The sequence below is a fragment of the Prunus mume genome, linkage group LG1 (genome assembly GCF_029339155.1).
Source record: "Prunus mume cultivar Tortuosa linkage group LG1, ASM2933915v1, whole genome shotgun sequence".
Classification (NCBI taxonomy): domain Eukaryota; kingdom Viridiplantae; phylum Streptophyta; class Magnoliopsida; order Rosales; family Rosaceae; genus Prunus; species Prunus mume.
In genome coordinates this window covers 14,827,069-14,854,323 of record NC_142698.1, presented here as the reverse complement: position 1 = coordinate 14,854,323, position 27,255 = coordinate 14,827,069, and the positions used below count along the sequence as shown (strand labels likewise).

Here is a 27,255-nt window from a genome sequence, read left to right as displayed (position 1 = left end):
AAAGCATGGACAGAAGGATAATGTGAAGATGTGGTCTTCAACATCACATACTCCGTAATCACTGCTTGTTTCAATCTGACAATCTCAGCCCTTAATCCGTTTTAGTGTCAATAATCACCACCAAAAGTGGCAAATGTTGCGTTTTGTGCTTTAATTGCTTAAAACTAGTAGTAATTTGCGTGATGTATGTAGCTTGCTTAAATAGATTTGCTTAAAACTAGTAGTATTACTTATCGCGCAAATATTATTTTTCAATTATATCATTCTTATTCATAGATTTATTTTATAACTTTGTTTTAAATGTTTATTAGTCTTTTTGTACGCGCTTCCACGTTTGCTAGAAATTTTTTATTTATACGATTTTTAAATTAATTTAGAATTAAAAAAGATAACAAACAACTCCGAGTTCGTAATGTCTATCTTAAATTTTGTTCATTGGGTGAATAGTCTCTTTAAGAACATACTATTAGAAGAAAAAAAAGGTTATGGGGTTATGTTGGTCTTCTTTTCTCTTTCTCAAATATAATAAAGATACAAAATGAGATTTAAAACGGGAATTTGTAAACAAGAAGAAAAGTTACACATTAATTTATAATTATATATCTTTCAGATAATGAAGAAAACTTCCAAAGCTCATCCCTGTATCACCTCATGGCCAATGGGTAAAAAAGTCTTTACATGATCAACCTACAATCAATCTGAAATTTATTTTGATGGTTGGAGTAAATGCTGGACGGTGATGGTGTCACGTGGCCCTTCTGTTCTGATGGTCATTTATTGCTCATTTAGTATATTTACACTTTACATTGATTAAACAAAAAAAAAAAAAAAAAAGGAACTGGGCCTTGGTTTGCGCCTGGGTTACCGTGTATCAAAGACCCGAGAAAATGAAAATAGCAGTTTAGTGGATCTGGTTCTTGGGTTGGGTAAATATTAAATTTGGGTCGGCTTTTGGACATTGTGACTTGTGCGCTCTGCGCTTCAAGTTGAGGTAACTTTCTTACCCCAGCCAATGGAGAGAGTATTTTCTTATGGTTATGGATGGCTACAAGCGAAAGCTTCATGTGCAGTGAGTTTCATTTCATGCATCTTATCTTAGCATCAAGATTCAAAAGGGTCAACTTCTCTTTCTTGGCCCACAAGTTTATACTCAACGCAATTGACCAAAGCAGCCTTCTGGCCCTAGTATTCAAAGCCCATATAGCCCAATAGCAGACTTCATGAGAGTACGCCTAAATCAACTCCAAGCTTGACTAGATTCTGCGTGCATTGTAACTTGTAAGTGGCCAATGCACACTGAATCCACACGATAAGATGAGCACGAGAGGATTTCTAAATCAACACATGCCCCCAACAACTCCAAAATTCTGAGTACTTTCATCTTATATCCAAACAGACAAGCTTGAGATTTTAAATTCCTAGAACACAGTCAGGGAGCAGTGGAGCTTAGTAGTTTAATCGACTTGCATTGGCTTCTACCTCAGCCAAGTCATAAAGAGCTGCTTGATTTGTACTTGTACTCATACACCGCCAAGAATTGGAAGACTAGCATTGTCCTTTCCCAACCTTAGTCCACTGCAACAAAAACTAATGCACCTTAATGTAAGTGTGGACCTGCATAAGTTAATCAATAGCCACGGGCACCCATCTACCTATTAAGCTTCAAACACAGCACACCATACTGCAGATTCTGGTCAATTGGTCTTTGATTTCACACTTGGAAGACAAAATATATTTGGTCCATTACGCCATAGAGGCATCTTTTCCCCTACATTTATTATAAAATGTTGCACACTATATGGTATGTACAAGATTGATCGTGCATGCGTGGATTGATTCTAGTCATTGATGCTTTATGAGTACCATAAACGTCAGCGTGCACGACTCACCTTAACTGAGCTCCTACAAGAATAATAATTTGTTTTTGGTCCGAAGAAGATTGATGATTGATGGCTACGCAAGTAAACTAGTGAGCTAATAAGATAGAGTTTTGACTTCACCAAACTCTGCTGCATATAATACACTCATAAAGTCTAATCTCCCTTCTCCATTGATCAAACAGAAAAAAGAACGCCCCAATTTGCCACTAAAATACGGACCAACCTGCATTGCCAAGCCAAAAGGCAAAGAGTCTTTATTTAAGAATCCCTCCAAAAAACAGACATGCCCATACCTCTTAAACCTACATAGCCTCTTTCTCCCATACCAATTATCTTCTCAGAAGAGTCAGAACCAGCAATGGCATATCTCCCAATTTTCTTCCATCTGTTTGTCCTACATTTGTTCATGATCACCTTGCTGCATTCACCATTTCCCACTTTTGCAGCTGCATTCACCTTTTTCAATGGAACTGAGACTGATAGGCTTGCCTTGCTCGCCATCAAAGCTCAAGTAATCAAGGACCCCCATGGCATTTTGAGCTCATAGAACGATTCACTCCATTGCTGCAACTGGACAGGTGTCACCTGTGGTCACCTTCATCAACGAGTGACCTCACTGAACTTGAACTCCTATCAGTTGGTAGGTTCACTCTCTCCTCACATAGGAAACCTCACCTTCCTTTCAGGCCTTAACCTTGAACTCAACCACTTCCACAATGTGATCCCACAAGAAATTGGCCATCTTTTCAGGCTCAAATACCTCAACTTGTCCAACAATTCGTTTTCCGGTGAAATCCCATCTAATCTCTCTGCTTGTTCTAGCCTCATGTGGCTTCGTTTGGGCTTCAACAAGTTGATTGGAAAAATCCCATTTCATCTGGGGTCATTGCAGAAGCTTGAGAGAGTTCAACTTCACTATAACAACCTCAGCGGACTACTTCCAAGCTCTCTAGGCAACCTTTCCTCTGTAAAATCTGTCTCTGGCAGTTAACAGTTTGGAAGGAAAAATACCAGACTCATTGGGCCGCTTGAAGAATTTAGAATTTCTTGGACTTGGCCTTAATCAACTTTCTGGTATGGTTCCTCCCTCAGTTTACAATCTTTCATCTCTTGCAAAGTTTAGTTTGCCATACAATCAACTAGAGGGAAGTTTGCCATCAGACTTGGGCTTCACTCTTCCTAATTTGCTAGTGTTGAATTTAGGCCACAATCTATTCACTGGACCCCTACCAACAACATTGTCCAATGCCTCAAACCTTCTTGAATTTGATACCAATGGAAGCAATTTCAAAAAATTACAGTTGATTTTGGAGGCTTAACTAGTCTCTGGTGGCTGGTTCTTGCTTCCAATTCCCTAGGCACAGCAGAAGCTGATGACTTGAATTTCTTTAACTCTTTAAGCAGATGCAGGAACCTGCAAATTCTTGATCTAAGTGATAACCAATTTGGAGGTGTCTTGCCTAATTCCATATCCAACTTCTCAAACCAACTTGTGTCATTGAGAGTGGGAAGAAATCAATTATCTGGAAGCATCCCTACTGGTATCGAGAATAACTTTGTTAACTTGACTGAATTAACAATGGAGAAAAATAACTTCAGTGGTAGTATTCCTGCTATTATTGGTAACCTTTGGATGCTAAGGAGATTAGATTTATCTGAAAATGAGTTTTCTGGCCTGATTCCATCATCACTAGCCAACATAACTCAACCATATGCTCTTTATCTTCAAAACAACCGCTTAACGGGGACTATTCCTTTGAGTTTTGGAAATCTTTCATGCTTGCAAGAGCTAGACCTTTCTCAGAATCATCTCAATGGAACCATACCCAAACAACTTATGAGTCAGTCTTCCCTAACCATTTCCCTTAACCTTGCTCATAATCAATTGACTGGTTCCCTGCCGTCAGAAGTTGGAGCCTTGAAAAATCTAGGAAACTTGGATCTTTCTAAGAATAAGTTGTCAGGAGAACTTCCTAGTAGCCTTGGTAGCTGTGTGTCCTTAGAACACCTTCACTTGGAGGGTAACTTCTTTGAAGGAACCATTCCTCCATCTTTTAGTTCCTTGAGAGGACTTCAAGACTTGGATCTTTCACACAACTACTTATCTGGCCAAATTCCAGTTTTTTTCAGCACTTTTCCCTTGTGAACTTAAATCTTTCTTTCAACCACTTTGAGGGTGGGGTGCAAACTGGAGGGGTTTTCAAAAATACATCTGCAATTTCAGTGGCAGGAAATCAAAAGCTTTGTGGAGGCGTTCCTGAATTATAGAATTCCCAGCTTGCATTGCCAGTAAGCCAAAGAAAAGAAAGATATCTCAAGGACTCAAATTAATGATCTTATTGTTACCAAAAAAAATAAAAATAATGATCTTATTGCTTTCTGGACTTCTAGGACTAGTTTTGGTCATGTCTCTTCTAGTTATCTGGCGGTTAAGGAAGATGAAGGCGAAACCTTCTACAGATGCTTCACCGACTAAGGAATTTCATTTGAAGGTATCTTATGAAACCCTCCTTCAAGCTACTGGTGGATTTTCCTTTGCCAACTTAATTGGTACTGGTAGCTTCGGTTCTGTCTACAAAGGAATTCTTGGTCCAAATGACACTGCTGTTGCAGTAAAGGTACTCTACCTACATCAAGAAGGAGCCCTTAAAAAGCTTCGTAGCTGAATGTGAAGCCCCGAGAAACATTCGGCACCGGAATCTTGTTAAAATCTTGACTGCTTGCTCAAGTCTTGATTTTCAAGGTAATGACTTCAAAGCTCTTATCTATGAGCATATGCCCAATGGAAGTCTGGAGAGTTGGCTACATCCAATTTCAGAAGCAGGGGATGTAGATGGTGATTTGAGGATACTAAGTCTTCTCCAAAGATTAAACATTGCCATTGATGTGGCCTCTGCTCTAGATTATCTTCATCATCATTGCCAAGATCCAATTATTCATTGTGATCTGAAGCCTAGCAACATCCTACTTGACAATGATCTGATTGCTCATGTGGGTCATTTTGGATTAGCAAGGTTCCTTCCAGAAGCTACAACTAGATGCAATCTAAATCAAAGCAGCTCAGTAGGATTGAAAGGAACAGTTCGGTATGCTGCACCAGGTAGTTTATAACTCTTATCTGTTTCTGTTGTTTCAGTTCTATTTAACTGTTGTTGCAACTTGCACGCTTGCATTCTATAATAAATTTTGAAAAATATTAACTGGGAACTGTCATGAGAACCAAAACCAATTAATCAGAAGGTCTCATAGCTGGGTAAATTTTCTGAAAAATATTAACTGTGCAACTGAACTAAGCACACGAGAGGACCCAATGTAATAATCAAAGCTACAATGCTGTAGAGTACGGCATGGGAAGCACGATTACAATGTATGGGGATGTATACAGCTGTGGGATACTTTTGTTGGAGATGTTCACAGGAAAGAAGCCCACCGACGACATGTTTAAAAATGGAATGTAACTCCATAATTTTGTTAGCAATGCATTGCCTGAACAAATATCAGAAATTTTAGATCCATTGTTTGTTGAAGGAGGGAGAGGAGAAGATGAGGAATTAACTTGTGAAGAGAAATGTATTGTGGGGCAGGGAAAAGATGAACTGAATCAGGACTGCCTGGTCGCAATACTCAAAATTGGAGTTGCTTGTTCAGTGGAATCACCTAGAGGGAGAATGGATATTACCCATGTTGTCAAGGAATTGAAGCAAGTCAGAGACACTTATTGGATCTGCATTGAACTAAGGCCAATGCATGAACAAATTATTGAATTTCTCAATTCTTTGTAATGTGAATCAGAATGTCTTTTATTTTCCAAATGAAATGATACAGAGCATTTAGTTATAGTTGAGTAAGGCAATAAGAAGAGCATAGACAGAATGTAGAATTATTCCCTTATTCTGCTATATAGAATACTGAATTCATGACTTACTTGATGTCACTTACACACATGATACATAAAAACATCCTTATTAATAATCTCTTGCATATAGATGAGGCTATATGTTGAGATATGACAACAAACTTGAACTATCTAATGTATTGCTAGCTTCTTCTTAAACTGAGATGAGAGTCTCTAATTGTCTTCATTTTGTTGACAACGACATCCATACGCATCCGCTCTCCTTGAGATATTGCAGAGCATGAGAGTCCTATTTGCATCACTGAAACCAAGCACTCCTCCAATCTTCTTGCTTGAACTGGGCCGCGATCTCGATATCTTGTAACTGGCCTTTCTTGTATGTTATCGGCCCCATATCTGTCATCATCAGCCTCTACATCATCTCTTTCAAGGAGCAATGAAGGGTCAGCTACGTTAATGGCATGGTCAGGCAATCCCTTGGCAGTGAATTGCTGAATGCTTAGATTATCTCTAAACATGTCATCGGTAGGCCTTTTTCCTGTGAACATTTCTAGCAACAATATTCCGTAGCTATAAATATCTCCCAGTATGGAAACTTGGCTTCCCATGCCATACTCTGCCATTCAATATATGCATTAGGGTGTCAGAGTCAAATTACCTTTTGAATTTAGAAAGAAACAATGCGAATGATAGAAACTCATACCTGGAGGTATGTAGCCTATGGAACCCTTTAGTCCAGTTGATATGCTTTGACTTTCAGATGGATTATTTGATGCTTCAAGAAGGAACCTTGCTAAACCAAAGTCACCAACATGGGCTACCATATCTTCATCAAGAAGGACATTGCTTGGCTTTAGATCACAATGAGCTATGGACGTTTCACATTGATGGTGGAGATAATCTAATGCAGAAGCAACATCAATTGCAATGGTGAGTCTTTGGATGAGGCTCAATCTCTTACATTGAGATTGCACATCATCTCTTGGATGCAGCCATGAGTCTAGACTTCCATTTGCCATGTACTGAAAAACTAGACTTTTGAAGTCATTACCCTGATTATCAATGCTTGAGCATGCAGTTATGATTTTGAGAAGATTACGGTGCCTTATACTTCTTAAAGCATTGCATTCATCAATGAAGCTCTTGAAAGATCCAGGTTGTTGAAGGTTGAATACCTTAATGGCAACTGTTGTTCCTTCACTAGGGACTACTCCTTTGTAAACTGAACCAAAGCTTCCCAAACCAATCAGATTGTCCACAGAGAACCCGTTAGTTGATTGAACGAGTTCTGAGTAAGAGACACCTAATTTCCAATCCTTATATGATTGTAAAATCCCAGGTCTACCTCTTGACTTTTTCACCATTGAACGAGCAGCAATGAAGCATGACAAAGAAATTATGAGTGCAAGTCCACAAGTTACTGGGATGATTACTTTTCGAGTAAGTAGTCCTCGAGATGAATGAGCTTTTTGAAGGGAGCATGCTGGTAGAAGTAATTCTGGGATGCCACCACATAGCTTATCATTTCCGAGGATCGAGACACCAGTGGCATTTGAAAAGATCCCTTCTTTAGGCAGTTCACCTTCAAAATCATTATGTGAAAGATTGAGATGCTTAAGAAATTTAAAGTTGCCGAGAAACCCAGGAATCCGCCCAGATAAGTTATTGTACGAGAAATCTATTTCTTCCAAGCCTCTTAAATTTTCCAGAGATTGAGGAATTGTCCCTTCAAATTCATTACCTTCCAAATGTAGGTTCTCCAATAGAATGCAACTGCCAATGGTTTTGGGTATTTCACCTGATAACTTGTTTCTTGATACATCTAGCTGTACGAGATTTATCAAAACACCCACTTCTGATGGTAGAGCACCAGTCAAAGAATTGTTAGACATTTTCAAATAGATTGCAACGAATGAAAGCCCAACAAGCTCTTTGGGTATGGTGCCCGTTAGACTGTTATTAGAAAGGTCAAGTATTTGCAGCCTTTTGCAGTTCCCAAGACTTGGCGGTATGCTTCCCTCAAATTCGTTGTCGTCCATGAAGAGCTTTGTAATTGAAGTCAAGTTACCTAGGAATGATGGGACTGGCCCAGAAAATTTGTTACCATTCAGAAACAGCTCTTGTAAGTTGTGAAGCTTGGCAATTCCATCAGGGACACTACCACTCAATTTGTTGAATCCTGCTCCTAGAAAGATCAAGTTTACAAGATTTCCAATGCCATTAGGGATGCTTCCATGTATCAAATTGTACCCCAGAACAATATATTGTAGTTGGGTAGAAAGATTGGATATGGATCCTGGCAATTCTCCTCCAAAATTATTACTTGCAAGATCCAACATCTCCAGACTGGTACAATTAGCCAAGAAGCTAATAAAGTTGAGGTCGTTAGCTTTCCCACTTCCCAGTCTGTTTTGTTCAAGGTTTAGCCAAAGTAAGCTTTGCAACCTTCCCAGAGCAGGGAGTGGCCCGTATAGACCATTTCCTGAAAAGTCAAGACCACAAAGTCTTGAAGCATTTGACAACGATGCAGGAATTGTTCCAGTGAAGTTGTTGCCACCACAGTAAAATTGCTCTAGATTAGGAAGAGTAATGCCGAGATTTGGAGGTAGCTCTCCATGCAGCTGGTTGTTAGCAACAGTAAAACCGCTTAGGGAAGACATATTATAAATTGAAGAAGGGACCATACCAGACAGATTATTTATCCCAAGTGAGAGTGTTGTCAAGCCTGTTAGACGCCTGAGCTCATTGGGTATGCTTCCTTGAAAATTGTTGTTAGAAAGATAAAGACTATTCAAAGATGAAAGGTTTCCTATCCATTCTGGGATGCTTCCAGTTAGGTTGTTAAGACTAAGCAATAGATGAGTTAAACTCAACAATGAACTGAGTTGGCTAGGAATGGATCCAATGAGCTGATTCGAACGAAGATTGAGGAAACGTAGTTGAGTACAGTGAGATATATTAGCTGGAATTTTCCCACCAAATGAATTGGCAGATAGGTTGAGATGTTGCAAGCTATGTAGCCGACCTGTTTCTTGAGGAATTTCCCCAGTGAAGCTGTTGGTATTCAGGTTGATTCCGGTAAGATGAGTAAGATTTCCTATAGACGGTGGTAAGGAGCCTACCAACTGTTGATCTTCAAGATTCAAAATCATGACTCTCTTGGTGGAAGGGTTGCATGTCACGCCCACCCAACTGCATAAATTGGTGGAATCATTCCATGAGCTCATGACATGGAGAGGATCTTTAGTTATTCTTTTCTTCAACTCTAGCAGTGCCAGACGATCCGATTCGTTATTTGCAGAAGTACTTTTGGGTAGTGCTGCAGATTCTAGATGTGTGCTCATGCATAAAAGAATGAACCCGTGAAGGAATTTAAGCAAAATATGCCTACCATGAGTATGTGAATGCTCCATATCCTGTTCTCATGAGAGCAATACAGAGCAAATCAGAAAACCAAGTTTGATTTGATTTAAACGACTGTAGTAAATAAGAAATTATCTTACGAAAAGAAGCTTCGCTACTGTGTTAGAAAACTTTTAAAAGGATGAGTGAAAAAATTCAAGCAATTCTGAAGGTGCATACACGAGAAGTGTTGAAAAATAATGCCCATTTGTGTTCTACACAGTTCTAGAAGATTTAGTAATACAAGGATGGTCCTAGAGTTGTGGAGAACATTATCAAGGGCTATGTAGGATAGACCATGATAACTGAAGATGGAAGAACTCTCTAGAGCAAGAACACTCATGTTGCTAGACTATGGCGGTGGAGCATGATGGCTAAACAATAGCCACAAAAATAATACTATACAACAAAGAAGTTCCTAGTAATAAAAGCCACAACAAAAGGGACTAGAAAAAGAAGGCCGAGTCGGTGGACTTGGTGACGTCGGCAAAGAATGCCTATAAAGAGGCATGCAACGCAATATAGCAAGGTGGAGTGGAGTGAACCAATAAACTCCCAAACTAAAATGGGGAGTAAACAAGCCAACTCCCAAACTAAGGGAGCTTAGAGCTATCTAAACAAAACTATGTTGAGGAGCCAATAAGCTCAAAAAGCTAAGAGAGAGGGGCAATAAGCCTATATAAGCAAGAAAGGAGGCCAATAAGCCTAAACACTAATTGATATATTATTATGGTTCAATACGAATTAGTACTATAATTTAGTTGTATTGTATTATTTAAGTTTTTTTGTTATTAAATAAATTAATTTTCAAAAGGCTTACGCCTCAATGCTTCAAGGCTTGTGCCTCGTAAAGTGCGACTAAAAACGCATCGCCTCTATGCCTCACCTTTGAAAACATTGATTTCAACTGCATCTTTTGAATGAATTTAAGTTGTTTCAGATTGTGACTCTTGGATATGTCATAATCAATTAAGAGTTGTCATGGCCTGTGTATATATTTGTGGCAGTTCCATGCATTGGAACAAAATCTTGGATGCAACTTTTCAAACGAAAAGTTGCTATGATATTCGCCATGACGAATTGCAGACCAAACTAAGCGGTTTCAAGTTCCACTGTCATTATGCATATTTGGATGCCTTCAAAGTACTGTTAAGAAACCATTTGATGTTTTCTATCATAAACGGGTCTTAAGGCTATGAAGATGTCTATCGGTTACACAAAACCAGATTTTGGGTTGAGTCGATGTTTGTTAAAAAAATTTGATACTTAGATATCAGGTAATGTTTTCAGAGAACGTTTTCTTAGAATATTTTCAGAGAATGAAAACAAGAAAACGAATTTGCATTTTAAGGAAATGAAAATTCGCCCGATAGATTAATTAGAAAACATCTTCAGAAAACAAAAACAATGAAAACGTGTCTTATGGTACAATTTGAAATAATAATATGTGAGTTATTTTTATGAAAACGTTTCCCATGAGAATGAAAACAACTTTTTTCTGTTTTCTACAAGTACACATGAACTTGTTTTCATTTTATGAAAATATTCTCAGGGTTTTCTGTTTTTGGGCCACCAAACGTGTTTTTGCCTCATTTTTGTTCTCTGAAAATGAAAACAACCCCTTAAAACGTTACCAAACAGGCCCTAAGTTTTCTAAATTAATGGAAAGTGGACATAAAAATCTGGAAGTTTTGCTATGTTAGGCAAAACAAAATTTTGTAAAGGCAACACATTTTATGTCAAAACATATATTCTATGATTTTGTATAGAATATTACGTTCATGCAATGTGTTGGGGCTGTTGGAGATATACAGACCCTTTTGGTTGGATTCTTTTAAGTTAGAAGGTGCGATTATAGCATTTTCAAACCAACATCTTGCAGGAGGCATTTCCATGCTGCAGTCTAATTGAATTGATATGCGGGAAAGTGTATAGACCCATATGCTCTCTATTATGAGACATATCAATTGGTTTACAGTTCAGAAATTTGTAAAAATTTTGTTTTGTAAATTGTGTGGGACTTTGTTACTCTGTATGAGAAATGAGAAAGTATGTAGGACTATGTTAACAATCATAGAGTCATGCCAGCAACCATGTTGGTCATGGTTAGAAACCAGTCAAAGTATTTTGAGTGAGACACTTGGTATGAAAACTTTGAGGCTTCAAAGGGAGAAAGCTAATTAGTAGTTCTGTTACAAAGAGCCTAAGAAGTGAAGATATTTTAACAACAAATATCTCTAGTGTAGTACCTATAGAATGAGATGCATATGAACAAAGGGTACCAAAGCCTTACCCTATGTATAAAGGGATGTGTATTTTATAAAGGAAAATTAATTTTATAATGATTTGCTTTAATCAATTAATGATGGTATGGTAACTAGAACATGTTAATTCTGTTATAAACATGGTTCTATTACTAATGCAACATTAAATTGGTTAAAAGGAAATTATAAACTAATACTATAAAACTATTATCTCGTTCTTTAAGGAAAAGTAAAAGTTTTCTACTTCTTAGACATATGAAAAAATGATTAACATATTGCTTAATACCTTCCACAATTATGTGAAAATTGTGGGGTGACAGACATGAAGGAAAATTTGGAATTCTATTACCTGACGGAGAAAATGAAAGTTTTCTAGATTGGTTCATAAGCACCACGTTTTTGTGGAGAGAGGCTTTGATGTTTACAAGAGTGTAAATTTCTCTTAAGGTATGAGAAGGTTAGAGACCTTCCTATAAGTACCTCAAATGTGGGGGTGCCTAAGTATTAGAAGGTTACTCAGTTGGCACAATTATTAATTCTTAACAAAATAAATTAAACGCTCAACGTAGTTGATGAGTCGATTTTATATTATATATTTAACCCTATTCTTAGTATATTTTGGTTAATATTTTGGAAGAATTTTGATACTTTGAATTATATTTTCAATATAGGACTTTCGACTCTCTCTGGAGCAAAACATAATCAAATGGACGAATTTTGGAGTAATTCCAGTTGGAGGACGTACGTGAGTCACTTAGCTTGATCGTATCAAAATATCAGACTTTTACACTAAGCGATGATTTCCTGGTGAATAAATGAAGGAGCGATGTGCAGTGCTGGAATAGTGACGTTTTGGGCTTATATTGCGTTTTTGGAGCCCAAGATGACCTCGGATGGGTTCGTGGCCTTCTGGAGAAGTGTTCAGAATTATTTTATCTTTAAAACGAGCTATCTTGGGCCAGATTTGGAGGAGATTTGAGACCAAAACGTGGCTGGGCAGATTTGGGCAGATTCTCCTAATCCAATTTGGACTTTATTTCCTAGTCTGATTTTATTTTAACTTAATTTCCTTGTAGGGATTGGGTAGCTAGGGTTTAGGAGGTATTTAAGCTTCTTTTCACTGCAATTTAGCGAGCTCCTTTTAGAACTTCTTTTTGGCTTTTGGAGCAATTGCTAGGGTTTTGGATTTTCGCTACTTTCAGGTGTTTTCATTCTTACTCATTCGAATGATATTTTCTTGGATTTCAATTATGATTATGTGTAACTAATTCCCTTTGCTAGGGCGAGGCCGTAAGCCTAGCATGAATATGTAGTTTTATTAATCTTCTTATGAATGAATGCATGTTTGCTTTGAATTATTAATCACTGTGTTTAAAACTATCTATCTATTTTAATGACTGATCACCATTAGGATATGTAGACAAGTAATTTGATGCAATTTCTGTTGGAACATCACCCAAATTGAGGAGGGCTTCTTGTGATTAGTAATTGTAAGTTCACTTAAGGCGAACATCACGCTCTTAAGGGTTGCATGGTTTTCCAAAGGATTTTCACAAAACTTAATGAGTCTTGCATGTTTAGATTTGATCGAACATCAGCACGGATTGCATGTTAGATATACGTTTTCGCTTGAACATCACAAGGAAAATATGCATTAGGAAAACCTAACCTTCAAAGCATATATGTGGAAATTCATAAGTAATTGATAGAATTGCATAGGATTGCGATGGTGTTGGCTAAACCCTAGTTTTCTCTAAATTCTTAGTCTTTAAAAAGAAATCGTTTTTCTTCTTTGTTATTATTTCTCAACTTTTAGATTTCTTTTACTGTTAGTTAATCTTTTTCAAATTCGTAAACTTCAAATCTTTGATAAAATCTATTTTAGTTATTAATTAAGAGTTAGTTTAATTACAGATTAGTTAAAACAATCTTTGGGGACAACGACCTTGCATGAGCATTTATACTACAATTACCTTGTATTCTTGCAAGTATTTTCATGATTTTAACCCTGTTTGCGCAGTACTAAAAATCCTATCAAGAAATTGGCTTGGGATTGTTTTAACTAATTTGTTTTTATCATATTCTTAGTTGATTTTGTTTACACTTTTTCTTTTTTATTTTATATTATTTTATATATATATATATATTTATTTATTTTTTAATTTTCGTCAAAATATTAATATAAAAAAAAATTGAAAGCTTTGCTTACATTTGCAAACCGCATGGTCGAACAAGATCGAACTGCACATCTTATACATTTGATCGAACTGAGCGCACTTTCTGCATACGAAGAGAAGTTAATTGGGCTCAGGGACTTCACCGCAGGACACTTTTCTGGAATTTGTTTGTAGACGAGGTAACATGGCGTTAGAATTACCTGCAGCAGTGACCACTCAGAGAGTCATTGGCAGCCCGTGCACTGATGTTCCTAATTGCATAGTCTATCCGACCCAGGAAGAGGGTGATTCGTTCGAGATCAAGCACCACATGCTTGAGATTTTACCAACATTCCGTGGGCTGCCTAATGAAGATGCAAACATACATATTGCAAAATTTATTGTGGGTTGCAAGAATATTTTGATTAGGGGTTTTTCTGCTGAAGCTATCAAGTTACGTCTTTTTCCTTTCACTTTGAAAGACAAGGCAGAAACTTGGTTATTTACTCTACCAGCTAATAGCATTACTACTTGGCAGCATTACACAAAATTCCTGAACAAATATTATCCAGCATCCAAGACATTAAATTACAAGAGAGAGATTTTGACATTCACACAGAAGCCTAATGAAGAGTTTCATGAAGCGTGGGAAAGATATACAGAGATGTACATAAAGTGTCCACATGTTAATATTGATTCGGATACACAGATGAATATTTTCTTTGATGGGCTTAATCCAACATCTAAGAGTCATGTGAATGCATCAGCTGGAGGATCGTTGTCAAATAAATCTGCACGAGAAGCATTTGAATTATTTGATATGATGGCTACAGAATCTCAACAATGGGCAGCAGAACATTCACAGAAAAGGGGAATTTTTGAGTTATCAGCAGGATCTCCTAACATGTCTGCACAAATGGCACAAATGGAGAAGAAAATTGATGCAAAGTTTGACATTATTCTACAACAAATGGCAAGTTCTACACAGCAGCCACCTGCAACAACAGTTTGCACTATCTGCAGCATGGTTACACACGACATAATAGGCTGCCCACATAGAGACTCCTACCCAGAGCTTGTTGAACAACATGTCAATATGATGAACAGCTATCAAAGGCCTAGGAATGATGCATATGCCAATCATTACAATCCCGGATGGAGGGATCATCCTAATTTCAAATGGGGTGACAATCAAAATAATGCAAAACCATTCCAACATGCACAAACACCTTTTGTTCCCTCCAAACCATCTCTGGATGATCAACTAGCTAAATTGGCAGCAACAACTCAATCATTCATCGAGGGCAACAATCAAAGATTTCAAAATGTTGAAGCATCAATTAAAAATTTGGAGCAACAATTTGGCCAGCTAGCTGCACAGATTTCAGACAGAGACAAAGGCAAATTTCCTAGTCAAACAATTCCTAATCCAAATGGACGTGAAGTTTGCAACGTTGTTCGGACTTTACGTTGTGGAAAAAGCTATGACAATCGTGAAAATAGCATTGAAAAGGAGCAACAGGCAGTGGAGGACAATATAGAAAATTTTGCAGCAGCAGAACCTGCCAAAACTGCAGAAAAACATAAACGGGCAGATCCAGAAACTGTTCCAAAACAAGTTCCTGAGCGTGTTTATGAGGCCCCAATTCCATATCCAGAACGTTTGAAGCCAAAAGCAAAGGACCAGCAACTCAAGGACTTTATGCAGACATTATCCAAGGTTCAAATCAACATTCCATTACTGGATGCAATCAAGAAAATTCCATCATATGCCAAATTTTTTAAGGAAGTTTGCAGCAGCAAAAAGAAGTTTTCAGATTTGGACAAAGTCGTTTTGACAGAACAATGTAGTGCAGTGTTGCTACACAAATTGCCACCTAAGAAAAAAGATCCAGGGAGTTTTAATATTTCTTGCACTATTGGAAATTCTAATTTTAAAAGTGCTTTAATTGATTTGGGTGCAAGTATTAATTTGATGCCTTTTTCTGTTTTCCAGCGATTGGGGCAAGGAGATTTAAAGCCTACATCAATGATACTTCAACTGGCTGACCGTTCAATCACTTATCCAAGAGGTGTTATTGAAGATCTAATTATAAAGGTTGATAATCTTTATCTACCGGCGGATTTCGTGGTTCTAGACATGGATGAAGACCTTCAAACACCTATTATTTTAGGGAGGCCATTTATGGCAACTGCTAGGACTTTAATTGATGTGGAAGCTGGAACATTGACTCTAAGGGTTCAAGACCAATTTGTGGTGTTTAATTTGTTTGAGGCAGTAAAACGTCCTGCTGAACAGCAAGAATGCATGCGCATTGATGTGGTAGACAGTATGGTTCAAGACAATTTTTATGCCAATTCAAAAACAGTCAATCTGATAAACCGTTTGCTGGGAAAAAGCGAAAATTGCAGTTCAATAAGCTAGAGGAAATTCGTCAAGGTGCTTATAATAGTTCTCGCATCTACAAGGAAAGAACGAAGGCATTTCATGACAATCAGATTTTACGGAAGGAATTTCAGCCAGGACAAAAGGTTCTAACATTCAATTCAAGGCTCAAGTTATTTCCAAAGAAATTAAAATCTCGCTGGACTGGACCCTACCTGGTGACTCAAATTTTTCCTCATGGAGCAGTTCAAATCACTAATGAAGCTCAAGGCAACACATTCAAGGTCAACGGTCACAGGCTGAAACCCTACGTGGAGACACCCTTTGACACTGCAAACGAGTCTTTGACTCTGAAGGAACCAGTGATTTGACCACCATGCTTCTGCAAAGTCTAGCTACAGACTTAAAATAAAGCGCTTATTGGGAGGCAACCCAATTTTTCTAAACTCTTTACTCCTTTTAATTTAAAAATATATATATATATATATTTGTTGTTTTCTTTAACTAGATGTTTTTATTTTCTTTCTATTCCTAACACACCATTGATTCAATGCAGGACACAACAATCAGCAGCAAACATCAAAAGCAAAAAAATCCTATGCTGGAATCCTGCCCCCAGCAGCAAGTCTATACTGGGAAAGACACAACATTCAGCAGCACGCATCAACAACAAAAAAAAAAAAAAAATTCCTACACTGGAATCCTGCACCCAGCAGCAAGTCTACACAGGGACCAACACAACAATCAGCAGCAAACATCAAAAGCAGAAAAATCCTAGGCTGGAATCCTGCACCCAGCAGCAAGTCTACACAGGGACCGACACAACAATCAGCAGCACACATCAAAAGCAGAAAAATCCTAGGCTGGAATCCTGCACCCAGCAGCAAGTCTACCAAATTTCCAACCACACAAATTTGCAGGGATTCGAAATTATACCTATGAGATGCACGGATTGGGGGTCCTCAGGGCTTTGTGCTGTTTTGTCCGTTGAGCTTGTGTGCTGACTGCCGTCTCTTGGATCTGCAACTTTCCTACACTGTGCACATGTCGAAATTATACACACACATATATACATCAACCACAGCTCCCAAATCAGGACCCAAAACAAATTCTAGAATTATTCTTACCTTCGGATGGATATCGGAAGGCACTGGTGCTGCGAGATTGAGGACCATCATGGATGCAGGAGGAATTTAGTGACGGCACTGGCAGAGGTTTGAGACACAGGCATTTACCAAGAGGCGTCCAACACCTTCAGATCAGACTCCTTAAGGTTAGCATGAAGCCAATCAACAGCACCAACGGGCTCATTTGTCGACACAGATTGTGTTGTAAACTCTGCTCTTGCCCCAACTACTGACGAAGCCATTGCACGAGGAACCCAACCATATGAGAAAATTTGGGGCTTTTGACAGAATGCATGTGAACCAGAGTGGAAAAGGCGATGATGACCCAAGAGAGCCCTTGCTATGAGATCTACAAATCATTCGAATTTGGGTTGGGAATCCAATGGATGGCATCAATTCAAAAGCCAATATAACATATATATATATATATATATATATAGATAAATGAATGAATTGCTGGTTTCGGTTGTGACAGAAGCAAAGAGAGACAAGGCTCTTGAGTTCTTGAGAGAGATGAAGAAGGAAGAGGGCGGAGATGGATGGGTTTCAACTGAGAGAAGGAAAATCTGTTTGTCTGCTTTGCAATCAGCGATGGGAATGGCCAAAGTGTGGTGTTGGAGGAGTGAGACGAAGGGGAACTAATATTTTTCAAATGACACTACAGCGGCTGCATCAGGTTATATTGTCGCTGCCGCCCGAGTTTGACACAAGTGCGGAGTTGGAGGAGTTGGTCAGCGCCTCTATGCAAGATCTCCTCTCCTGGTCCTGCCTTCGAACCCCTGTGGTGTCAAATTTCTGGGTATTTTCTTTCCCTTTTCTTTTCTTTTATTGTTTTTCTCATTTTCTGCCTTACTTTATTTTCTTTATTTATTTTTGTTATTCTCTTTTGCTTTCCTAGTTTCTTTTCCTAGAGTGTTTTCTTTATTTTTTATTTCCATTTTCTAGGATTTAGTTGTTTGGTCTACTCTTGTTTCTTTTGCTTATTTTCCACACCTTGAGGACAATGTGTGATTTAAGTTTGGGGGTAGGAAAGTAAATTTTAGTTTTTATTTTTTTATTTTTTTGAGTCTTGTTTAAAATTTTCGTTTTTAAGTTAATATCCATAGATTATTTTAAACTTTAGAACAAATAGACATGGTGAAGATTAGTCCCACAATAGAGTCTTTTCTGTTTATTGTTACTTAGATACTAATTCATGAATTATACTCTGAAATTTGCACATCACACCAACATGGTTTGTGGGGAGTACGATTGAAATACTTATTGTTTGTCCCAGTGTGTTTTAATTTTTGTTCTATATAAATAAGTTAGTTTGTGTTATAAAGTAATAATTGCCTCACCCGAAGCTTTGCCTAGTAACCGGGCCAGTCTTGCCTAATCAGAGTGATTCTCGAGTTAAATCGTAGAGTTTTTGGCATGAGGCAGGGTGGTTAGTTGGTTTCGTAGCCTTTTCAGCTTGAGTTAATAAGTCCTTAGGGGTGTTCTACACCTAGTGCCCTAAAGCCTTAGTGGTTTGGGAGTCATTGACCTAAAGCTCGCTACATGGGTTGAATTGAAAGCTTAAGGGAACCAACATTGCACAACCACTACTATTACTGAAAAAAAAAAAAACAGAAAAAAAAAAAGAAAAAAAGAAAGAAAAGAAATATATGTGAAGTATGAATAAAAGGGATGAGAGATAAGGGTTTTAGTCAAGTCTCTTTAACTATGATGGTTCACTTTACACCGAAGGAAGTTTGTGAATTCTTTTCTAATTGATTCTAAATAGCTTAGGCTCTGTGGTGGGATTACTTGGATCTATTGAAAAGATGTTCTAGTTTTTAAAATTTGCTATGCATTGCAACTTGAAGGTGGAAATTTTATCCTGGTTAAGTGTTGGTCAAGTGTCCAATTTGTTAAGTTCTTATTTTTTGTTTGAGTCTTGTTTTGCTTGAGGACAAGCGAAAAGCTAAGTTTGGGGGTATTTTGATGAGTCGATTTTATATTATATATTTAACCCTATTCTTAGTATATTTTGGTTAATATTTTGGAAGAATTTTGATACTTTGAATTATATTTTCAATATAGGACTTTCGACTCTCTCTGGAGCAAAACATAATCAAATGGACGAATTTTGGAGTAATTCCAGTTGGAGGACGTACGTGAGTCACTTAGCTTGATCGTATCAAAATATCAGACTTTTACACTAAGCGATGATTTCCTGGTGAATAAATGAAGGAGCGATGTGCAGTGCTGGAATAGTGACGTTTTGGGCTTATATTGCGTTTTTGGAGCCCAAGATGACCTCGGATGGGTTCGTGGCCTTCTGGAGAAGTGTTCGGAATTATTTTATCTTTAAAACGAACTATCTTGGGCCAGATTTGGAGGAGATTTGAGACCAAAACGTGGCTGGGCAGATTTGGGCAGATTCTCCTAATCCAATTTGGACTTTATTTCCTAGTCTGATTTTATTTTAACTTAATTTCCTTGTAGGGATTGGGTAGCTAGGGTTTAGGAGGTATTTAAGCTTCTTTTCACTGCAATTTAGCGAGCTCCTTTTAGAACTTCTTTTTGGCTTTTGGAGCAATTGCTAGGGTTTTGGATTTTCGCTACTTTCAGGTGTTTTCATTCTTACTCATTCGAATGATATTTTCTTGGATTTCAATTATGATTATGTGTAACTAATTCCCTTTGCTAGGGCGAGGCCGTAAGCCTAGCATGAATATGTAGTTTTATTAATCTTCTTATGAATGAATGCATGTTTGCTTTGAATTATTAATCACTGTGTTTAAAACTATCTATCTATTTTAATGACTGATCACCATTAGGATATGTAGACAAGTAATTTGATGCAATTTCTGTTGGAACATCACCCTGAAATTGAGGAGGGCTTCTTGTGATTAGTAATTGTAAGTTCACTTAAGGCGAACATCACGCTCTTAAGGGTTGCATGGTTTTCCAAAGGATTTTCACAAAACTTAATGAGTCTTGCATGTTTAGATTTGATCTGAACATCACAGACGGATTGCATGTTAGATATACGTTTTCGCTTGAACATCACAAGGAAAATATGCATTAGGAAAACCTAACCTTCAAAGCATATATGTGGAAATTCATAAGTAATTGATAGAATTGCATAGGATTGCGATGGTGTTGGCTAAACCCTAGTTTTCTCTAAATTCTTAGTCTTTAAAAAGAAATCGTTTTTCTTCTTTTGTTATTATTTCTCAACTTTCAGATTTCTTTTACTGTTAGTTAATCTTTTTCAAATTCGTAAACTTCAAATCTTTGATAAAATCTATTTTAGTTATTAATTAAGAGTTAGTTTAATTACAGATTAGTTAAAACAATCTTTGGGGACAACGACCTTGCATGAGCATTTATACTACAATTACCTTGTATTCTTGCAAGTATTTTCAGTGATTTTAACCCTGTTTGCGCAGGTACTAAAAATCCTATCAGTAGTACAACTCTTGAATGGAATTTATTTCCATATATGAAATATGATGGCAATATATCACAGACATAGTCAATCTAGTGGATCCAATATTTAAAGGTATGACCAGAGAGTTAGTTGATCATCTAGGGGAATGGGAGTATAAGCCTAAATATTTAAAGTCTCCATAGTGGATACCCAACCTAGTTGATTGGAGATCCCAAGATCTAAGTTCAAAAGGGATAATAGCACTACAGAGATTACATCTCCTACCTATGTCCTATGATGAAACAATGCTGCTTGCATCGTGTTTTAGGGTAATCTTTGATTTTAATGATTCCTATAGCTTGGAAATCCGAGTGGGGTAGTGCATGATACTTTTAATAGGAAGTCACATAAGTAAGTGTGAAATGAGGCCGTTTCTATGAGAATTTTTTATGGCATGAATTCTCTAAAGCTCTTATGAACACCAGGATTCGCTTAGGGCCAAAACGAGCACAATCGATCGAACCAGATATGTTTAGAAGGGTATTGTATTATAACCGGCTGAACAGTTCAAGACATCATGTTCACTAACTAGCCAAGTAAATCTGATAGTATTTCACTATAGAAGGTTCAAGGCCAAAATCTACCTATCCATAAGCAGTGTTCTTCTAATAGGGACTCTCTCTAGTGTCTTCATTTTTTGTTTGCATGTTGTTGAGTCAAATTCCATTCATGTGGGGGATTGTTGGAAATTTAATATTAACTAATATTAATTTTCCTATTTGAATGGAAATTAATAGGGTTCATTCAACCATGGTGTCCCTTGTCAATTTTTAGGAAGAGGTATCAAAGCACATGTTTATTCAATGAATGCATTAGTTGGTTTTTATATTGGGACATACACTTTTGGAAAGGGTTCTTTAGTATCTATAAATAGAGTAGTCTTCCTATAGTTAAAAAAATAATAAGGGGAATTGTTTCAGTCAATGTTTATCCATTTGAATATAGAGTCTTAGTACAGTCAATGATTGTGGTTTGTGAGATTCCTACATAATCTAGTTCAAAGAGTACTTGTGAATTGTAGTGCTTCTTTCACAAGGACATGAGTCGTTGTATCCTAAGATGCAAGCGCTAGTAACCATAAGCACCTGTGTGGGGTGCAATTCGTCTTAAGGTCAGAGTGTCCAACACTTGCCTCGACTCAATTATTCATATTCTTCTAATCCATATTTTGTGATTTTTCATTGTGTATGTTTGTAAGCATGCATTAATTTTTTAAGCTTGAATTGAATGATTATTTCTGAATTTCTATGTGATTAAAAAATAGCAGTTATACCCATTTTTTCAACAATTAGCCTAACCCTATGTACATTAAGCTATGTTACTATTCTCCTCCAATATAATAAAATCACTTTGTTAACTATGGTCCCATTGTCCTAAACTCCTTCATCACATAAACCAACAATAGTATCATAGCAACACCACTCATAATCACCGTACAATCCAACAAGTGATATCAGAGCATCAAAAACACTCATCACACACCTCCTAAATTACAACAAGAAGAATAAGAAAAGATTCATTATGTCAGTGTGTTGAAAAAAATTTATAGTGGAGGGATAAAAGGATTCAAAAATATACATACAAAAGAAATCTTATCAAAGATTCACATAAATAAAGTCTCACACCACGTACGTCAGTGTTAGAAAAGAATTTTGGTGGAAGGATAAAAGAAAAAATCAAACAATTATGGGAGTGTTAGTGTGGAAGCGTTAAGACCCCTATAAAGTCAAAGAAAAATATGAAAAATACAAATAAACTAACAACACATAGAGATATATACAATATTTAAGCTCTCACAGACCCAAATTCCATATACACCCAGAATTACTCTCTTACCAAATGAGCTAGATTCTTGCTCACACACGTATAACAAAAGAGATCTGATACAAATATGTGAAGTAACTCATGAACAGAAAAACGAGCTATAACAGAAGAAGAAAAACTTACAAATCTTTTTGCTGCTCATAAAGTTGCTAGCACATCCAATACAAAAGAACAACAAATCAGAAGAAAGGAACCAGTGCTATCTTTTGTCCAAGAGGTATATAATAAGGAAAAGTGGTATGTTAAGGAAGATACACATGTTCTGCTTAAATAAGCTTTCGTGGAAGGGCCTGGTTTGGTAGGCTCCCTGTCAACTAGTTGAGGTTCGGGAATTTCCATTCAGTGCCGTATGACGACCTGCGTCAACTTGTTTAGGTTAGTGGACTTCCAGTCTTTGTTCGCTAGAGAGAAGTTAATTTAAAAATGTTTATGCTGTGTTGCGAAAATAAACAATTGTGAAGTGAAGCAGCAAAATGTTTGATAATTTAGATTTGTAAAAATGTTATGAGTATAAAAAGCAGTGTCATATGTTTGGTAAATTTATTTTTTAGAAATAGTGTGACAATGTAAAATGACAAAGGGCACCATGATGAATTTTTTTTTTAAAGGCTAAAATTATCATAAAAAATGAGAAATGTATACCATAAATAGAATGTTAGTAAGAGGAGAGGAAAAAGAGAGTAGAGAGAAATTCTCCAAGAGAGAAAAATCAGTGAGCCACATATATTGTAAATACTAAAGTTTTAGCCATATTATTTTACATTATGGAAAAGTTATTGCTGCTGCTTTCTGGGGACGTAGGTATGACCGAACTTCGTTAAATATTGTGTCTCATTTACTTTACGTGCAACTCAATATTCTCGCATATTCCATTCATTTTACAACACGTTATCAGCACGAATATCTCCCAAATACCAACTGAGTCTCCTATCAAAACCCCCAGTTTTAGTCTCTCTCTTGATAGTTATTGAACTAAGAAGCCACGACACAAAACAAAGATAAAGAATTCTTGATGGCTGCCTTCTGTGAATAGCGATTGACTCAAGTGGGCAGACAAACGTGAGTGAAGACTACTAAGGTTCTACTTTTCTAGTTAAATATATTAGTATAATAATATTATATTATTTCCTTTTAGTATTGAGAAGAACCCACCGAAAAAAGTAAAAAAAGGGGGCGTTCAAGTTGACACCTATGGTATATATATACCTTATATACTATTATATAATATGTAGAGTTTTTTTCTAATGCGGACATTCGCATTGTGTTAAAGTCCGGTCGTGTTCTTCCAGCTTATTTTCTGTAGATGGATTTGATTCATTTCATACATGTATAAAGCAAAAACATGGTAAGCACTCCATATATAAATATATAATTAGGGGTTGGGCTTTCCAAAAAGTATTCCAAAAGTGGGAAGGTGTGCAGAAGAACAATAAGCAATACCATTGGTTGCTACTGTAAGTAGGCTTCTTTTTATGTTTAATTATAGAGCCATGTCAGTGATGAATGGGTTCCTCTAAGCCAATATGGTTCCTCAAGCCAAGTGAGTTCCACTAAGTGAAATTGGTACTTAGGTGACGAGGGGTAAATTTAATCACACAAACAAGACACAACAACACAGCAATCTTCATGAACAACCACAATCAAGAGAACACACAGAGCATGCCACAAAGTACCTGCAACCCTAGAAGATTACTAGTGACAACCTAGGCACTCAGAAGGACCCGTTAATCTAGGCATCCCTTGTGCTAGCAACAACTATGGTGAAAGTGTGTGAAATCATCATTATCATGTAAACATCAACAACAGATAAAGATGACTAGTCAACCACCAAGAACACAAACCCAGAAAAATTACAGATATGCAAAACAGATTTTGTTCACCTAGAAACCCACAATTGGGAAAAAACTGGGAGTCATCAACCGACCAGGCACTCTACTAAGTAGAAAAAGATTCTTACAAAGGAAACACAACCAAGCTCAAGAAGCACCTAGATCTATTTAGGAATATGAGTAATACCTCCTTTGTGCAATCTTCTTCTCCAACTTAGCAAAACTTGAAGCTCAGTTCTTCATGGCAATGGCAGCTCCTTCTCCAGCTCGTTTATCCCATGACACTAGCTTGCAAGCTCCAACACAGACCGAAACCAATATTTGGATTTAAAGGAGAATGACCAATTTCTTCAAGAAACCATATTCTTGACGAAATCAGTCTTGAATCTGACTTAGATATAAATGATAGATAATTTAAGTAGCTAGATGCAGATTCGGGTTTCAAAAGCAGTTTTTCAAAAAGAAATCAATTGGAAAAAGTCATAGATGAAATATTTGGTTCTCTCTTGAGGAAGAAGAAGAGAAATAAAGCAAGCCAATCTTTCCAAAACTTCCACCCCAAAAGAGACAGCCGCCAAATGAGCAAAAACGTAGCCTTTACAGACCAAAAAATTCCTTAGGTCAGAAACACACATGGCAGTAGAGAGAGAGAAAGAAGAATAGGACAAAACAGTTTGCTATCATGCTGGAAATCCAACAGAGCAAGGATGACTAGTCATATGAGAAACAGATGACTAGTCATCATTTTATGAAGACTGTTTAATGTAATGATATGCAGTGCACAATACCTTTGTCAGCTTGCTTGAACCTCTATAAAGCATAAATTAGAGAAGAGATTTGGTATGACCTCTTGCAATCCAAGTAGACTTAGGCACAATGGGAGAACTCATTTTGAGGGAGACAAGTTTGGCTATCTTAGTTACTTCATTAAGCAAATGATCAATTTGATCTTGCAAAGATCTGGGATTCCTTTTAGATTTTGAAGACAATTTTCTGGTATTATCTTTGCTATACATATGACAGACTGGTCGAATATGACCAGTCAACCCACACCTGTGACAAGTTGGAACAAATTTAGGTTTCTTGACAACCTGTTGAACATCAAGAGGTACAGTGACTGGAGTTTCTGATTTGACAAACTTAGTGGTAAAACTAGATGAACTAGAACCAAAGTGATTAAATCCAAGACCACCTTTGTCCCCATGAAGTTTTCCCATATTCAACATTTTGTCAATTTTTGAAGCACCAATGGTCATAGATATAATCTTCCTATTTGCTTCATTCAATTCACCTAGGAGTTGTTTGTTTGAGTTCTAGAAACCAATGTTACTTTCCTTGAGCACATTAACTTGATCCTCAAGGTTACTCCTAATTGACACAAGAGCATCAATTTATTTTTCTAGAGACTCAAATTTGTCACTCAACTCCTTTTTGGTTTCTTTTAAGATGAGAATTTCATGTTGAAGATCTTGGTTATTCGCCTCAAGTTTGAGGCTCTCTTCTTTCAAGGACAAGGTCTCTTTAAACAAATAATCATATTTTCTTCCTAATGACTCGTATGACAGGTCGTCTGACTTAGAATCAGATTCATCAGACATGGGCTGCACAGAGGCAACAAAGGCAACATGTTGGTCATCATCATCAAAGGAAGATGAATCCTCTTGAGACCCTTCACTTTCACTTTCACTCCAGCTCACTTTCATGGCCTTGTCCTTTCCTTTTGAGTATTTTTTCTGATTGTTTGCATAGTCGGCAGCATAGTGTCCAATGCCTCCACATGTGAAGCACTTGACAGATATTCTAAAATCTTTCGTGAAAGGTTTGACATCCTTATTCCTCTCATTAGACCGATCAGTTGATGGTCTAAACTGTTTCTCACTACCAGAGCTGCCCTCTCTAGCAAACTTTCCCTTATCCTTAAGAATTCTCCTAAATTTTTTGACAAACAAGGCCATCTCATCCTCAAAACCTGAGGATTTTTCACCACATTTCAGAAAGGAAACATGCACTCCTTGAAGTGCAACATTTTTTGATTTTTTGGAGTCATTTTCTTCCATATTCAATTCCATCTCATAGGTTTTCAATTTTCCTACAAGCTTGTCAAGCTTAATTTCATTTAAATTTTGGACCTCCATGATTGCGATTTTCTTTGCTCTAAACCTAGATGGTAGAACACGAAGAATTTTCTGAACAATAAAAAGCTCTTTAATGGGTTCACCTAGACTCATGGCTTCATTTGTGATCATCTCAACTCTCCCATAGAACTCAGAAATAGACTCAGTTTCAGACATCCTAAGTTCTTCAAATTGTGCAAGCACCATCTGGAGTTTTAGGGTTCTAACTTGGTCATCCCCTTCATGAACCACCCTTAGTTTATCCCAAGCTTGTTTAGCATTAGGGATGTGTTGTATATGTGCAAATTGTATGCTAGACAAAGCTGTAACTAAGGCATTTCTGGCCTTCTTGTTCGAATATGTAGCAAACACCTCAGCTTCAGTCCATTCTGACCTAGGCTTGGGTACAACCTCACCCTCAACAGTCTTGACCGGAGCAACCCACTCTTTTGTGAGATACCCACTTGCATGCTCATCAAGAGCATCAAGGAATACCTCAAATTTTTCTCTCCATGCAGCGTAGTTATTGCCGTCAAAATAGGGAGGCGAGTTGCAAGATACAACAACTCAATCCCTTTCCATAGTGAGCACACCTAAACACCAAAATAAATCGTAGGATCTCTCTATTTGTGTTAAGAGCTGACGCTCTGATACAAATTGAAATTGATACTTTGGTGACGAGGGGTAAATTTAATCACACAAACAAGACACAACAACAAAGTAATCTTCACACACTTTAAACCTTGACCAAATACACATATGACTAGTCAACTGCTAGTCATGAACAACCACAATCAAGAGAACACACAGAGCATGCCACAAAGTACCTACAACCCTAGAAGATTACTAGTGACAACCTAGGCACTCAGTAGGACCCGTCAATCTAGGCATCCCCTGTGCTAGCAACAACTATGGTGAAAGTGTGTGAAATTATCATTATCATGTAAACATCAA

The 27,255-nt window shown here is 37.3% G+C and overlaps 2 protein-coding genes, 1 non-coding gene and 1 pseudogene across 4 annotated transcripts; 2 read left to right on the top strand and 2 right to left on the bottom strand.

Moving 5' to 3' along the window:
- The first annotated feature begins 2,235 nt into the window (after positions 1-2,235).
- On the top strand, positions 2,236-5,678 carry LOC103342263 (uncharacterized; annotated as a pseudogene). Its single transcript, XR_016123339.1, has 2 exons — positions 2,236-4,980; positions 5,220-5,678. The product of XR_016123339.1 is annotated as an uncharacterized LOC103342263 (transcript).
- Positions 5,679-5,743: 65 nt separating this feature from the next.
- Positions 5,744-9,430, bottom strand: LOC103342273 (receptor kinase-like protein Xa21). The gene is made up of 2 exons (XM_008245887.2): positions 6,440-9,430; positions 5,744-6,352 (listed from the first exon to the last, which is right to left on the bottom strand). The coding sequence occupies exons 1-2, from the start codon at positions 9,147-9,149 to the stop codon at positions 5,919-5,921; spliced, it is 3,144 nt and encodes a 1,047-aa protein (XP_008244109.2). The 5' UTR covers positions 9,150-9,430; the 3' UTR covers positions 5,744-5,918.
- A 4,333-nt stretch (positions 9,431-13,763) lies between these two features.
- Positions 13,764-16,315, top strand: LOC148921104 (uncharacterized). Its single transcript, XM_089047964.1, has 2 exons — positions 13,764-15,881; positions 15,971-16,315. The coding sequence occupies exons 1-2, from the start codon at positions 13,764-13,766 to the stop codon at positions 16,313-16,315; spliced, it is 2,463 nt and encodes an 820-aa protein (XP_088904090.1).
- LOC148921105 (small nucleolar RNA R71) lies at positions 14,145-14,251 on the bottom strand. Its single transcript, XR_016123439.1, has one exon. It is a non-coding gene; the product is annotated as a small nucleolar RNA R71 (small nucleolar RNA).
- Positions 16,316-27,255: the final 10,940 nt, after the last annotated feature.